Source organism: Anarrhichthys ocellatus, unplaced genomic scaffold (genome assembly GCF_004355925.1).
Source record: "Anarrhichthys ocellatus isolate YVR2014 unplaced genomic scaffold, GSC_Weel_1.0 scaffold11, whole genome shotgun sequence".
NCBI lineage: Eukaryota > Metazoa > Chordata > Actinopteri > Perciformes > Anarhichadidae > Anarrhichthys > Anarrhichthys ocellatus.
The window spans coordinates 2,679,583-2,694,971 of NW_022280041.1; the positions used below are offsets into that span (position 1 = coordinate 2,679,583).

At 42.4% G+C, this 15,389-nt stretch overlaps 1 protein-coding gene across 1 annotated transcript; it reads left to right on the forward strand.

Moving 5' to 3' along the window:
- On the forward strand, positions 1 to 14,374 carry casq1b (calsequestrin 1b). The gene is made up of 11 exons (XM_031851230.1): positions 1 to 341; positions 10,596 to 10,689; positions 11,223 to 11,323; positions 11,437 to 11,548; positions 11,635 to 11,708; positions 11,845 to 11,975; positions 12,542 to 12,587; positions 12,732 to 12,786; positions 12,932 to 13,032; positions 13,187 to 13,261; positions 13,511 to 14,374. Exons 1-11 carry the CDS (start codon positions 105 to 107, stop codon positions 13,802 to 13,804), a joined length of 1,320 nt encoding a protein of 439 aa, XP_031707090.1. The 5' UTR covers positions 1 to 104; the 3' UTR covers positions 13,805 to 14,374.
- The last annotated feature ends 1,015 nt before the right edge of the window (positions 14,375 to 15,389 follow it).

The window sequence follows — 15,389 nt, forward strand, 5'->3', positions numbered from 1 at the left end:
GAAGCGGACTGTGTTCCTAACTCTCCCTGCTTAACACCAACTTGCGTATTTTTTCCCCTTCTACTTAAGGCTCTGAGAAGAGGCGTTGTGACCACCAGGTAGCCATGAAGTGGGGCTGGGTGTTTTTGGGGGTCTTCCTATCCTTGGGGACCCTGACCTGGGGGGAAATTGGCTTGGAGATCCCCAAGTACGATGGCAAAGACCGCGTCCATGACCTCAATGCCAAGAACTACAAGTCCGTCATGAAGAAGTACGACGTGATGGTGATCTACTACCACAAAAACGTGGACGGGAACCGCAGTGCCATGAAGCAGTTTCAGATAGAGGAGCTGGCTTTGGAGGTGGGTCTCCGCCAAAGCATGACAGTGGATGGATTGGTGGGCCCATGTGGGGCAAGGGTCACAGTGGGAAGCTGGGAAAGAAGGGAAGGGTTTCACATGGAGAATTTGGCTCCAGTTTGAGATTCCTGGATGCAGTCATGGCTTTTGCACTTAGAGTTTCAGATAAGTGGGTTTACGGATGTTGACAGGTAAGGAAGAAGGCAACGCGGAACAGGTGGAAAATATGGGGCGAGGAGAAGTTGGGGTTTCGTGGACCCTTTAGGTGTGGCAGCCTGCCAAGTATGACTGGATAGATGCGGACCTAAAGGAGGCAGGTTGAAAATGTTGGAACAGGAGACAGGCTGGAGGGAAGCACTGACTATGAGAATGATTCCAACCATTATTTCAACTCTCTGTAACAGAAAATCCCACAATGTGGCCATTCGGAATAGCGCTAAACACTTTTGCCTTTAGATGTGATCACAGGACACTTTGTACAACCTTGTTTGTTCCAAGCCTTCCTCGGCCTTCATCATGCTAGTCAGGATAGCCTATAGCTCATATAGCTACTGTAGAGTCTGTATGGTGACTGCCAATAAAATGACAGACCTCAAAGTGCCTCACACATCACTTATCTCCTTTTTGTCTGTTTGGTAATTGTGCAAGTTATTCACTTTCATGGCATTCAGGAAGCGTTTCACGGCAGGTTCAGACCAAGTCAGTCATTGCTAACCAAATAATCTAAGATACCATAGATGGATGTATTCCTGTGATTGGATACTACATTAGTACAAAACCTCCTCTAAATCCATATTCAAATGAAAGTTAAATTTATCTATATTGAGCAAAATTCCAGGACAAACTTGAATATGTTGTACTTCCTATGTCTTGTATTGGAGATTATGTTTGCAGATATGGTGCATCATACAGCTCAGTTTAAAAGCCTTTCGTTCTTCAACTGCCATTGTTGAGGTGCTTATGAACTCTGAACTTACTCCAGTACTGCTGCTAATCAGCGGGCAGTAGAAAAAGACAATGCATGCTCTGGGAACCCTTATTGGACAAATAAATCTAATAAACTCTTTACTTGCCGGCCCTGCAGCCGATGCACCTGGGCCCCACTGTCAGCCACTGTATTCACCACAGTAATCCTCTGCCTGTCAGAGCAGCAGTGTCTTCTTACAAAGGCGCAGTGTACCTTACACTGGCCTGCATAAGTCACCTCTGTAAATAGCCCGGGACAGCTATGCATGCTTAGCAAGAGGCTAAAAGCCCTCCTGGGACAGACAGAAAGTTTAGAGCCATATCTCACCTCAACTACTGCTCCCACTGCTCCATCAGTTCTCTCAGGCAACACACACTGTTCTGTTTGGTATTACGCAACCCCTCTGGGTGCAGGCTTGAATCCTAAACCATCATTCACACACCCAAGTCATTGCCGGATCAATGTCCTATCGGTGCTGCCAAGTTGTGCTTCTTGGCTTGAGAAATAGATGCTTACTGGAGTGGGTCCCTGCCCTGGACTGTCACTCTATTACTGACTTCCTGCCAGTTGTGACCATACAGCCAATCAGGAAAGAGCACTAGAGCTGCTCAGGGCGGGATGCTTAAAATAGCTGGTCATTACCACCTATGAATGAGGAAGCATTAATGATTAAAGGGAATCAAATTGTATCTGCCTGCACCACACTGTACAATTACACTATTCATAAAAAATCCATACTTTCAGTTGAGTGTAACTTACGTTTTGCTGGATCAATGCATGTTTTCAGTTTGTGACTCTACTTTCGTGCCGGAGCAGAAAATTTGAAGATGTGCTTCCTGGAGCTGTTTCATTGGGGTTTTACTCACACTGTTAGGCACACAGGAAAGTAAATGGCCTGTCTCCATCTTCCAACCCACAGCTCCCTCTTTGATAGAAACAGAGTAAATTAGATTCAGCAAATTAGTCTACATACAGTATCTTGCAGGCGCTGCCACAAGTAGATTGTTTTTCTCCACGCATTTGTCAGCTTGAATATACGTATTATATAGTAGAGCTATCACAAGATCGTCATGTTTTACAAATGCTTATGTTGACAGAGAAGGTTACAGTGCAGACACGGCAGTGATCTCTGCATTTTCCACTCAAATAGGTCGTGTGGTTGAGAGAATTATCCTGTCACTGCCAAAATATGTGCAACATGTCACCTTTAACCCCAACTGGTATCTTAGTCTGTGAACAATAAGCCAGTCTGTCCTCACAGCTGTGATATGCTATGGAAGGCTGAGCTTTTAAATCCACTAAAGGGTCGTGGGCTGAATGATGACAACATAAGATAATAGTTAATATGTTTTGGCTTTGTATGGGAATGTGTGACTTTGCTTCTGCTGACAGAACTAAAACACACGTGAATATTTAATCTTAGTTAACACTAAAAAACAAAGAAATACAGCACATAAGGAGGAGGTTGAGGGAGCTGCAGTTGCAAACAGTTTTGGCATGAATTAATATGATTGGATGTTAAACACAGTCAAATTATTACATTTGAAATATAAAAAATCCCCATTTAATGTTGAAAACGCTGGTACTGATTATGATGTCTCTGACTTTCTGTCTGCTTTCTGAATACTCATTCTCTCTCTCTCTGTTTGAACTCTGACCTTTGTCATACAACATACTGTTAATGTGCTCATCAATCACTGCACTCCACACAGCTCAGATTGCAGTGATCTTTTACTTGTTAGTCCAACGCTTCCACACTCAAATATCTCAACAACTGTTTAATTGGGTTGTTGTGACATTTTTTTGCTGATTTTCATGGTCCCCAGAGGATAACGCCTGATAACTTTGGTGATCCCCTGACTTTTCCTCTGGGTTTACCATAAGGTTGACATTTTAGTTTTTTTAGGGTAATATCTTGACGACCGTTGGTAGATTTGCCATTAAGTTGGTCCTAGATACACTTTTTATATAGAGACACCATCAGGTCAACATTTGTAAAATAGCTTTTGTTTAGGACCAAACTAGTGATATTCTGTACTTTGGGTTTGATGCTATAACAAATGTAAATCCATTGTCATTGTGAGCATGTTATCCTGCTGAAGCTAACGGTTAGCTCCATGCACTGCACCACAAAGTTGCTAGCTTGGCTTCTATTGCAAATATTCCCAGCAGTATGAACAGCACCGTGACTGGAACAGAAGAAAAAGCCTGAATTCATTGATCATTACATTGCCACCAGACACCCCGTAGTACAAAGAGATGAGCGTAAGGTAAAGACTGCTCCAGGGCTGTTTCTTCTCCTTTTTACCCCCTCATGTTATTAGCTGAGAAAGGTGACCCAGGTGCACACAAGGCAAGTCAACACGCAGTCTCATAACGTGCAGCGAATCGTCCTCCTGCTTTGTCTTTTCTAATCTGCCTCCATCTACTGAGAGAGCTGGGAAAAGGTCAGACTGTCGCTGTGGTAACCGCTCTGCAAACTGAATGTCGGAGCTCCTTTTCACCGGCACAAAACATTTCATGCTTTCATCTTAAACAATAGTGGATGGAATTGATGGATGGAGAGAATGCAACCTCTAAATGCAACCAAAACTTTCATTTTAAGTCAATCAAATGTAAAGCACAGTAACAGCACGTATAAATGCATATAGATAAAATAAGATGTAGATAAATAAAAAAGAAAAGAAAACGCACTGCAGTTATTAGTTGTGCATCCTAAATTATTTTGCTTGCAGGTTATGTTTTTGAGAGAATAATTTGTTTTCGTGTGGTTGTAATTAAGCTTTTTACCAAACGTAGCCGTTTAATCCGTTTAAATCCGTCTTCATAAAAACAATCGCTGTCATGAATGTAAATATGGGATTACAAAGCAAAGCTCCCGTCAGTATGTTCTGTGGCTCTTCTGCTACCCCAGTGGAAGCATTGAGAGCAGTAAAACATAGAAATAATGGAGTGGCCTTAAAATATGTACGTAAATTTAAGTTTATGCAGCAAAACCGCTCAGTTACGTTTATGAAAAATGTCACAAACGTAACTCTGACCGTTGCAATTTCACCAAGATGTGTTTAATTTGTGTGTCCACCAAAGAACGATCCAAATTGACTTTTCATTGGCATTGTTTCTGTGGTGCAAACATGTCATTTTACACGTGCCACCACCATGTACTGCTCTGCTAAGAGGTCGAGGTCATTTCACATATTTCTGTGAGACCAGGTTGGAAATATTGCCCTAAAATATCTGAATATCTAAAATGCCATAATTTGCTCTGTGTGCACCTTTGATCAACTCCCCCTTTTTCTAATTCTAAACAGTTGCTAAAGGAATTGATCGTTTGCCGAATCACTGTAGTATATCATGTATACAGCTGCCATGTGCAAATTCAAGACCCTTTTTACAAGATTCTTGTTTTTAAATGAGTCAGCCGTCCGTTCTCTGTCTTGCAACTTGCCTATTTCCCGGGCTAAATAACTAAGAGGGGTGGGATATAAAGATAAATTGGTTCATGTTGTTAGTAACCAGGCTATTGAAAGCTCTGTTAAGCTCTTTGCAATTCTCTGTTCACAGAAAGTGTAAATCAGGGTCAGAATGAACTCATATGTCCTGTATACAATGCCGACTCCATGCGACGACCTGTGAACCTCACGAGCAGCCACTACAGACGGCATCTGCAATCTGGGTTGGTGAAAAAAACACTCGATGGCTTCATCAACGCTAGCGCTCCATCGAGCAGCTCTCGCCTGCACCTGAAGTGTGGCTGCGATAGCGAGTATTGAGTGGCTCATATCCACCAACTCATGAAAGAAATCCTGCTCTACAGTTCTGTAGTGGCCACAGATGGTGAACTCATATACGTCATATAAAGGCATCAGAATTACACTGAGACTGTTTCATGACCGGTTGAAAGCTCCTCATGGTAACTTTGAATCAAATGTCCACAAAGAGTGTCTCCGCTTCCAAAAGGTTCTCCGCATTTCATCAAAATTTGCTGAGGCGGGAGCTTTGCAGCTCAGTGAGGAACCTGTCAGCAGCTCCCAACAACAGGCCAAAATAGTTCCTGTTTTGCAAGGCATGAGAGGCCGCATGCTGTTTCTGTCATCCTAAATTTACCCCTGCCATGTCCCCGCCGCTCCCAACCCAATGGTTGACTCACCGTCTTCACCGTCTTCATGCTACAAACACATACTGTGTTTGCACCATGCGACATGCAGTGTGCATACAGTACTGTCGTGCTGCACATCATTTATAAATGACCCTCAACATAACGTGTGTATTATCTTTTTGCTTCTCCCACTAAATGCTCCTTTTTTCTGCTTCTCCCCCTCCTCCGTTATTCGTATCAGCGAATGTCTTCTCATCACTTATTCACGGGAGAAAAATGTCAAGGAAATGTAGGAGGTGAAGGTGCATCATGAAAAATGTAAATGTGATTACGACGTCGAAACCCTGACTTTCATCTTCATGCCACAACGAGACGGGCCTGAATAAAGATAGCACTGAGAGTGCGGCGCGTAAGTGCTTTACATCGCAGAGTGTAAGTGAACCTCTCTGCTTCTTGCTACTTTATCACCCCATTCACAAGATATATTTATAGAGCTGCAAATGATTGTCACAGCACTTGTCCTATTAACGTGTCTTAGAGAAGAGTTATTAATAATTTTAATTAAGGATTGCTCCATTTTATAACCCATAATACAAAGCAGACTCCTCATAGTAGGAATAGCACAGGGTCACATGTCCCAGTAAGCCTCGTCAGTGGGACACTGAGCGGCATGCACGACACCAGGAAACTGAATCAGCTAAATGGAATTCAGCCATAGTTCAACTTATTATTTGACAGTGTTGTTTTGTGTGAAATAGGCCTATTTATGTATTTCAGTGGGTTTGTGCATGCCTAATAACCGACGTGATTTACTGCGACCCTCAAATGCAACATGGCAGTCATTAATGTTATCAGCTGCAGACGCACATTTCCTACTATGGCGTGTAAAACATTTTAATTTCAGCAGTAAAGATCACTTTTCTACAGTATCGTCACCTATCAAATCAAAATAACTTGAGTCAAATAAACGCACCTGCTCGTCCTTTGAAAAGTTTGTTGCATGCAACACCTGCTGGCTTCTACGTGACTCATAAACCCGACTTTAATAGCTGAGATTGTTGTGCGAGATGTTTGTAATATGGCTTGTTGCTGTCTGAGTGAGTCATACACAGATGGTCCCAGACACACGTGTCCTCACAGTGTGTTGTGGTGAATCAGCTTGTGTGCCTGTGAGATTTCCAACAGCTTTCCGTGCGTTTCATCACATCTCCCACCAGACCGAGTTGGAAAAGGGAAAATACACAACGCCACGTTTAAAGAATCAGACGACAAGATTTCCTTTAGATTTAAAGTCTCCAGAAACGTTCAAGAGCATTATTTCTGTGCACAATTCTGGATCGCCAGCTTTACAAACAGTGCAGCTACACTAGCTGATACAACGTTGTTGTATCTGAATCTGTCATGTCCACCCTGGTGCAGTGTTATGTAACAGCACAGTGTGGAGTCCTGATGTGCAGCAGCCATTATTAATTTACCATCTGGCTGGGGGGGGGGGGGGTTAAAGCATGCAGGCTGAACTTCTAATTTTTGCACAGATGCCAGGACATTTGCTCATACAGGACGATGGGGAATCGTGTTGCTTTGAAAACCTATTAATGTTCCTTGATTTACAGATTCAGCAATTTTTTGGGTGGTAGCATGTTAGAGAACATTTTAATAGGATGTGTGATTTTGCTGCCCACTATTACCCACTAGTTTGTGTACTGGCACACATACTTTTACTGTTAAACATATACCAAGGCACACTGTAGGGTTTTGACTTTTTAACTGCTCTTCCCACCATGCAACCTTTTGTTTCTGTTATTCTTATTGCAGTGAACAGTGTTGAGAAGCGTTTTTTGGAGGATTGTACAATTTGATTAAAAACGTATTTGCTTCTTTATAAACATCAAGGTGTTTCGCGCTAAAATTTAAAAATTCCTGTAATGTAAAGCACGCATGCTTTTATAAATGTGCTAAAACGTGCAATACGGTTTACCTGCATTTAACCACGTCAATACATATGTGCACTGTACACACACAAATGTACACACACTCCCTCACAGCTCAGAATATTTTAAACTTTGGATGCAAATATTAATGACGATAAAAGCTAACTGCAGAGCTGGCTGTTTCTCGGCAGCTGGCGTGGAAGCTACTAGAGTCTGTGAGTGTGTGTTTGTGTCCCGGGGGTTCTCACTGAGTGACTTGCATCATAAGGTGACGCACACGTACAAACGTTTGACTCATCAAACTGCTCGGTTGTTTACTAAAGAAGCAGACAAGGCCTCCACGGGAGCGACAAACCAAACAGACTCAGTTAGAGGCTCAGATTTACACCGGTGATAGAGAATGCAACCCTAGAAGAGTCAACGACACATACGGTAGAGGGAGTGAAGAAAGACTGCTGGATGGATGCATGTATACAGCTCATCACCAGGACCATGAATACATTCAACGTCGACATTTTTGCACTCGGTCAGAGCAAGTGATATGGTATAATATGTGGTATAATAGCGAGTGTAACGTGCGTGCGTCCACTAAGGGCCGGTTGGAGGGGTCAATCGAACACAGGACCTGCACCCAGGAGACAACTTTACGCTTGTTACGTAACGTTGTTACGCTTGTTTCGTAATGTAACGTAAGAAAGTCAGCTGAGGTTTATGGTTTATTTACGGTAGCTACGCTGTTAATGGTCATTGCGTTACACTATGCTTATTTCAGTTGGAATTTGTTGCGTTTTACAGTGTTGTCAGGAGAATGTGTAACTTTTTACGCTTGTGTCAGGTGGTATTTAAACAGAGCGTCATGGCACTAATTCAATGAGTCCAACCAGTGCAGCAGTTTCACCAAAGTAAACAAACTGCAGGCTAACCTGCATCGAGTAGTGTTGAGTAAGCATGTGGACGGCTATATAACAAGAAACGTGACCCCCTCTACTGCACTGCGATCCCTCCACCCTCTCCTAGCTCATCATCCGGTGCCACAGCCAAGTGCCAACTCACTTTTGACAACTCACCATGGCACTCTGCCCTCAACTTGTGTCCCCCGACAAGCTGACACTGACTGGGCACTGAGAGACGGAGCCAAGCGTTTACAAACTGGTGACCTCTCACTTGGCTCCGTGCGCCCAGACTTCTGGACGGAGGTCGGGATGATGGCGAGGGAACAGATGAGGAAGGGTGTCAGGACAAAATATCCAGATGGGACAGATAGGAGGTGACGGTGAGAGGCAATGATGCCAGAAAGCAGAAACGAGAGATGATTGAGGGAGGACGAAACTAGAAGGAGATGACGGCTGCGAAGCGTTAAGCGTGTCAACTGTCTCCTTCCATTCATCAGCCCAGTCTGCCTTCCCCTCCTTCCCTTTCCACACCCTTTCCTATATGTAACAGATCTTCATTTCTGCTCCTCAACATGCTTTCTTACACGCCCTTATATAGCTGTAGGACTCCCTGCTTCGCTTCCACCCCACTGCGAGCACCCAGAACTTCTCCTCTTTTATAAATACCCCAGTGTTAAGAATATGGCCATGCCATGCGGCAACAGGGAGGGGAATAGTTTTGGATGAACATGTTATGCAGAGTCTTTGGCATTGTCTTGTCTATGCTCTTCTTTAAAGTTCTTCTGCAGTAATACAGTGTATCTGCTACAGCAGAGTTTACTAATGCTGCTCCATCCATTGACAGAAAGTGTTCAGAATGGTTGTGTTTCTCTATAACTTCTGCTGCCTAATATGTCCTCTTTAAAAAGGACCAGTGTGTAGGATTTACAGGGCAGATATGGAATTTGATATTCATAACTATGTTGTCATTAGTTTGATGTGTTCAGGAGAATAGTGTGGTTGAAGTCAACTTGACTGACGTGACGAACAGTCAACGTTCGCTTTTAGTTTCACCCGAGACACGAACAGTGGTTTCCGGGATGAAAGTCCTGTGTGCGTTTGACTAATTCACCAGAGGAACTGTGCGTCGGTGTGAGATGCAGATCAAGCCGCGGTATTTGAGGCATAGGGAGTGAGAACAGGTCAAAACAGCAGAACTTCAGGAGTTCAGCTGCTGGCTGCTGGCTGTAGCTTCACCCCGAACTGACAGATGTGACTCTTGGCATTAAGGTGTATTTCCCAAAATACTGAACTCAGCAGATTAAACTGAAACTATCAGCACAGCTAAGCAGAATAGGAACTAGGAAACATGTTCATTTTACCCTTGGAAGTAAAAAGAAGCCTTCCCCTGAATGGAACCTTTCCCATCAGCTGTTACATGGCGATTATCTTGCTTTAGGGTTTCAAAGTAATGAGGCCAATCCTCCTAACCAGATTAGAGAAGAATTGGCGCTGAGTCCAATCATGACCTAATGTATCTCAACTGTGGAGCCCAAAATAATGGATGGCATTATAGATTGCCTGTGAAGAGCAACATAGCACATACCATTCATACTGCACTAGCTATTTGTTGCAGGGGCTTTGGGGCACTTGCCCGCATATGAATGTTATCTATTTGGCAATGCTGCTTTGCAAGGCGCTACATAACGCTTATGACTCACTTCATTCAGAGTGTAACCTCGCATTTAACGGGGCGGTCATCTTTTCACGCTAAATCGATAAAATGGAGCGCAAACTATAGCATTGAAAGTGGAAAACGGCAATGTGGATTTGTATAAAGCTGTGAGAAATACAGTGCTGTTTATCGCTTAGGTCTGTATATTTACAGTATGTACAGTATATGTGCACGTATGCGGCAGCTTTACTTTCGCAAAGTGTGCGCTCCTCTCCTTTCCACCACACCTGTTGCAGCGCCTCTTCCCCCTTCGACATAGTTGGCTCAAGTTCTGCCCCTCTTGTTCTTCTGGAAACCCCGCTGTCTGTGCTCCTCTCACGCCGGCTACGAGGTCTGTCAATTGTTGGCTTCGGTTTCACTCCGTTTTAGAAAGTGCAAGGCAGCAATCTAAAGCTTTTGATTTTAAGGCCTTGAAATTAAGATGAAATGCCAAAGGGGTTGCTCGTGTAAATGAAACTGAAAGTGTGCTTTCAATGGAGTTCTGAGACTAGGAAAGGTCCATCATGGACAGATGAGACGCTGAGATCAGTCAGAGATAGAATCAGTTGTCATGTGATACTAAATACAACTTCCTCTTCATCCCCTTCACTTTCCCCTCTCTCTCTCTCTCTCTCTCTCTCTCTCTCGCTCTCTCTCTCTCTCTCTCTGTCCAGCTCGCAGCCCAAGTTCTGGGCGACTTCGAAGAAGAGGACATTGGGTTCGGCCTGGTGGACGAAAAGAAGGATTCTAATGTTGCCAAGAAGCTTGGTAAACTTTAATGCCAATCACTGACAGGGAATTGGTGGTGAAAACGTGGTCTGATTGTCATAATTGACAAAACAAAAGCTGGATGGACTGAAAATCCAATAATAAGTGTAAAGTCTGTTAATAGTAAATGTTAACATTGGACATTCTTTCTAAATATGGGATTCAATCTGTATTAAAGTGAATACAGACTATGTATGAAACAAGTCTGCCCTCAAGTGTTGACGAATGATGTCACAGCTTCTTTGTAATGGCAGCTGTAAACCCAAACCAATGCATGAATAATCTGTTATATGAATATGTGACAAACTGAAATGTGCTTCTATGTTTGTAGACTTCTTCTTTTTAAAGAAGAGTCCATCTTGACACAAACCAGCAATAGAAAGCTCTGTGATAAATCAATCTTTACCTTCACCAATGAAAATATGGAAGTTCCTTCAGCGAGTGTAAACTAATTCTATCTGCTTATACCTTTACTATCAGAATATGTGTTATAATCTTCCCGGTATGATGGTGTAATGCCTGTGTCTCTGCAGGTCTGGATGAGGTGGAGAGCATCTACATATTTGCCGACAATGAGATCATCGAGTACGATGGAGAGCTGGCGGCCGACACCCTGGTGGAGTTCCTCTACGATGTAAGTCATGTCTGGTCAGGTGCAAAGCACTGTGGGTAAATGAAGACCACGTTTTTTTTGTCATAACTGTTGCACCCCGATGTAAGAACTGATTAAAAAATGTCTGGTGTCAGGTGGTCGAGGACGCCGTGGAGATCATCGACAACGAGCGCGAGCTGAAGGGTTTCCACAACATGGACGAGGTCATCAAGCTGGTTGGCTATTTCAGGAGCGAGAGATCTCCTCGTAGGTGAAAGTTTATGATCCGACGACTGCCAAGAAACTGCTGATATGAGCTCAATATGATGTTCTCCCTGATTTTCCCCATCCAGACTTCATTGAGTACGACGACGCCGCCGAGGAGTTCCACCCCTTCGTCAAATTCTTCGCCACGTTTGACCCCAAGGTTTGAATTGTTTATTTGAGTATTTGCGTGGATTAGAATTTGAGTTTGTCTCTGCACTGTGCTAGCAAATGCAATTTTTAAGATTTTTAAACGTTGTTGTGTTTCCTGCCCGTCATCTCTCTTAACATTATTTCAGATCGCCAAGAAGCTGAAGCTGAAGTTGAATGAAGTGGACTTCTACGAGCCCTTCATGGAGCATCCCGTCTGCATTCCAGGAAAGCCCTACCTCGAGTCTGAGCTCATTGAGTACATTGAACAGCATGACAGGTGAGACGCTGCGTGTTACTATGTACATGTATTGAGGTACTTGTACTTTAGTAGTATTTCCAGTTTATGCTACCTTCTACTTGAACTCCATTAAAATTTGGAGGCAATCAAAATGAGCTCCATCTTTACCAGTTACAACATTAAAGTGATGAGCACATCAATACGTTATAATCCAGTAATACAACATATATATTTCTGAAGTGGGACGTTCTGTATCATGAGTACTTTTACTTTATCTATGTTTTGATAACAATGCTTTTGTACTTTTACTTAAAGTGGCTACTATTCAAACCTGAGTATTTCCAAGTTGTATGGCAGACTATTGCCATTTTAAATAAGCGTTTGAATACAGGACTTTTGCCAGTATTGCTAGTTTTACGAAGTACTTATTCTATCACTGCAGAATTTACACAATAACTTCTGATAATCATATGACATTTTTATGCTTTTTTTGGGACCTTTCATATGGGAAAACAGTAATGTCATTTCTTCAAACAAGTGTTTTTTCCACAGTATAAATCAATGGATAATAACTATTTTCGATGCTTTTTTGTTGAATGTTTCAGGCCTACACTGAGGAAGCTTGAGCCCCACAGCATGTATGAGATCTGGGTAAGAGATCTGAAACTGTTATTCAAAAAGTCATCTGTTGAACAATGTTCCTTCTCTTCTCCAATAAAACTTATATGTCCTATCAGTCAATCTGGAGTGGAAGTATAGAGCATCCCCGTCTCATCCTTCTTTTTGTGTTCACAGGAGGATGACATTGATGGAGAGCACATTGTTGCCTTTGCCGAGGAAGATGACACAGGTAAAAGTCTACCCCAGTGCCTCTTTATATAGCATTGAGAATATCCACATAGGGATTCGATCAGCTGGACGATCAAATATCTATAGCCAAATACTGTAGGGTACCGGGCTCACAAACCGTACCTGACATTTGAACTGTTCTTTAGACGGTTTTGAGTTCCTGGAAATCCTGAAGGAGGTGGCACGCGAGAACACCGACAACCCCAACCTCAGCATCATCTGGATCGACCCCGACAACTTCCCCCTGGTGTGGATCTCTCACTCACTGATCATTTTGTTGTCTTGTATTTTTTTTGCACCTGATTTATAAAGATATGTTTTCATTCAAAATCCGTTGATGTCATTCATAATTGCATTAGGATGTATAAACCTATAACCATCTGTCTGTATCTCTCTTTCAGCTGGTGCCGTACTGGGAGAAGACCTTCGGCATCGAACTCTCTTCTCCTCACATTGGTGTGGTTGATGTTGAGGACGTAAGCAACCTCTCTCAGCCTTTGCCAAAACCTCAAATTAAAAAAAACTGATTTCAAGTTATCTGAAGAGTAAAAAGAAAAACACTTCAGCTACCTTTAAAAAGCTCTGTTCAAATTTTCGACACATTGTAAAATCACCAAAATGTCTGCAACTTTACTCATCATTTGAGCCTCTTATTGAGCTGTAAACTGGGCACTGGAAGTCATGTTGTCATGAAGTGAGTATTTTTGTTTTCCCGTCGTTGGCAGGCCGACAGCGTGTGGATGGAAATGGATGACCAGGACGACATGCCAACAGCTGACGAGCTCGAGCAGTGGATCGAGGACGTTCTGTCCGGAAAGATCGACCCAGATGATGATGACGATGAGGACGACGACGACGACGACGATGATGACGATGACGACGACGACGACGACGACGATGATGACGAGGATGATGACGAGGATGATGATGACGACGATGATGACGACGACGACGAGGATGATGACGATGATGACGATGATGACGATGATGACGACGATGACGACGACGATGATGAATAAATGTTGACCACCATCTTTCACTTCACAATAATTTAGCCAGAAATGGCAAAACCCAAAAGTAGCACCTTTTTATTTTTTTTCTATCATCTTGCAGCAAACACAAGTTGTGTCTGTTTGCTTCCTGTACGGTTTCCTGTGAGGGACAAACATGATGACCCGATGGGAAACTTTTACTGTCAGTCAGAGAGGGAGATTTTCAAAGAAGCAGAGGATTTGCATCACTGTTGATGAACAGGGTTGCAGATTAAAATGTTTGTTATTGTATTCAAATATGCTAATCTCTCACCTCTGAGATTCACAATGAATGTGAGCAAAGAGGCTGACAGAGGGGCTAACATCCCTGATGTTTCCTACCTAATGTCACAGACCGGGGTTCACCCCTTTGTCATTTTCGGTTTCGATGACTTGTTTTCTACTGGATGAAGAGAAGAAACAAACACTTTATCCAACTATATTAAAGAGAATAAACCTAAAATCACTGGACAGTCTTAAGATTATTATAATTTTGGAAAACTATTGGGATATCGCGGAAAAAATTACAAATTAATTTGTTTCTGTTCTCATATTAAAGACAAAAGTATTTTCCAACAAATGCTGTTTGTTGTTGTTATTTTAAAATGATATGCACTTCTATTTATGTGTGTGTTTGGACTGCAGGCAATGAAGTTCAAGCATACATTTAAATGCATTGTATTATTCAATATAATCAACATTCAATGTCCTAATAACTCTAACTAGACTTGTAAGCAGGGTCCAAATTAGGGCTTTGATGAGAAGCTGAGCACCAGTGAAGACACTATTACACACACACACACACACACACACACACACATACACACACACCTGAGGCATTCATTTTTGAGTATGTTAGTTGAAGAAAAACTGTTTCCAAATCTGTTTGGATCATACTGTACTAGGGACAAGGTGGTGAGGAGATTGAGCAATTTTAAGATCGACTTCCTGGTTAAGTCTCTGTTCTGCAGTCTGACTTTGGGCAGGGACAATCTAAGCTGAAACATGACATACCGCTGTCCAAACATGAGTGATCAACTGACAGAGTTGAACGCCATGAAAGAAAAACTGCCAGCTCTGGAAGCCAGGCTGAAGGACAGTGAAAACCAGATTGTGGAGCTGAGGAACAAAGGTAGAGTGAAGCTTTTTGATTGGTTTGAAGAGCATTTAATAAGCAATGTGTTAGTTGTGGAAATGAAGAGGATATATTCGCTTTACAGAGAGAACAAAGGTGATATTCACTGCAGAATTTAACTCATCATGGAAAAATGTACCCATAAGTTTTATACAGACAAGCAACCTTAACCTTAAGGGTAGCTGGTAATACAAGACTCAGCACTAACAAGACTCAAGAGACAAACTAGATTGTTAAGCTTTAGTTTAAAATGTGTATATCTCAATAACAATGCGTTGAATATGATACTGTTACTCAGTTACTCATCTCCTCCATGTAACTTAGAGGAATCATTTTCTTTCATGCATGTTCTTTTGTAATCATGCTCGTCTCAAGAAGTGTTAGGATCAACGAGCTCAAATATTTTAGACAATATAATGTATTCAAATGTTTTCATGT